At 30.8% G+C, this 1,158-nt stretch overlaps 1 protein-coding gene across 1 annotated transcript in view; it reads right to left on the bottom strand.

Annotated features, from left to right (window-relative positions):
* Window positions 1-1,158, bottom strand: part of LOC100641639 (myoferlin-like) — an 18,292-nt gene that overhangs the window by 13,453 nt on the left and 3,681 nt on the right. The window contains exons 11-14 of the mRNA XM_019997590.1: window positions 743-1,010; window positions 650-693; window positions 427-503; window positions 192-379 (exon numbers count right to left, since the gene is read on the bottom strand). Coding sequence (XP_019853149.1) covers window positions 192-379; window positions 427-503; window positions 650-693; window positions 743-1,010 — 577 coding nt within the window. The remainder of the gene's footprint in view (window positions 1-191; window positions 380-426; window positions 504-649; window positions 694-742; window positions 1,011-1,158) is intronic.

Raw genomic sequence — 1,158 nt, 5'->3', positions numbered from 1 at the left:
ATCCTACTCAATCTTGTTTTTTTTAATTTTTTATGTTTAGCCCTTTGTTTTTGGCCAAGTTTTGTCAAACATGGCTCTGAGAAAATTCTTCATTCTTATACATTGTTTTGATACATATACATCTTGACCTGTAATGTTGTGTAGAAATTTTGAGCTGATTCCATTCAAATTTAAATTTTTAAAGTTGCTCAATATGCTGTTAGGTTTTTCAGCTCATGAAGCATGCTTTTAGCCCACTTAGCATGCTTTGTTGGAAACCCAGGGATACATACCACTCCTTTATTGAGATGATCATATTTATCAGGTAGTACACAGAACTCTCTTGGAGATCCATAGATATTAACAAAGCATGGACCAAAAGTAGGCAAGAAACCTGAATCTGTGAAAAATGAAATTAAAACAAAAAATTAATTCAAAAAATCATACTATCTTGTCCAGGAGAAGATATATCTGATAGTCTAATAAATGCTGTACCAATAGTGTCATCCATTGAGGTATCATCACTTTAGAAATTAAATGCCAAGAATGGAGAGAAATACAATGTATAAGAATAGAGGAACAAAGAAGTAGAAGTATACAGAAGAGGTACAAAAACAAGAAGAGAAAGATGAGAAAAATGATTTAAAAATTGAATTTCAAAATGACTTACTGATCCATCAGACGAATGCGTATTCTGTCACACATGGAAGGAAACTAAAAATAGAAACTAATTATAACAAAAAATGTCTAAACAATAACTTACTCTAAAAGCAACATTAAATTGTTTATACCAAACAGGGTCGTCATTATTTTTTATCTTGTTTGTTTTTCCCTTGTGGCCGGCAAATTTTATTGTGCAATAGGGATCAACCAGGTCTTTCTTTTTGTGATCTATACCAAAAAAACGTTTGAACTTTTCCTTGATGTATTCGTAATAATCAGGGTCCATCTGTGGTAGGTCATTAGCAAGATAGACTCTGATTTGTAGCGTCATCAAATTTAAATTGACTCCAGTAGCTGATAAAACATTACTAAGGTAAAAATAATCATGACTCAAATAAAAATCTTAACTCAAAAATGTACTTTAAGGATGAATTTACATGCACATTGTAACACTTTATTTAACAGGTTTCAATAAATACATGTTATGACAAACATGAAAAAATGAATTACAACTGA

This window comes from Amphimedon queenslandica, unplaced genomic scaffold (assembly GCF_000090795.2).
Source record: "Amphimedon queenslandica unplaced genomic scaffold, v1.1 AMPQUscaffold_13362, whole genome shotgun sequence".
Lineage (NCBI taxonomy): Eukaryota > Metazoa > Porifera > Demospongiae > Haplosclerida > Niphatidae > Amphimedon > Amphimedon queenslandica.
The sequence above is the reverse complement of the archived record's forward strand: the minus strand, read 5'-3'. Positions and strand labels throughout refer to the sequence as shown.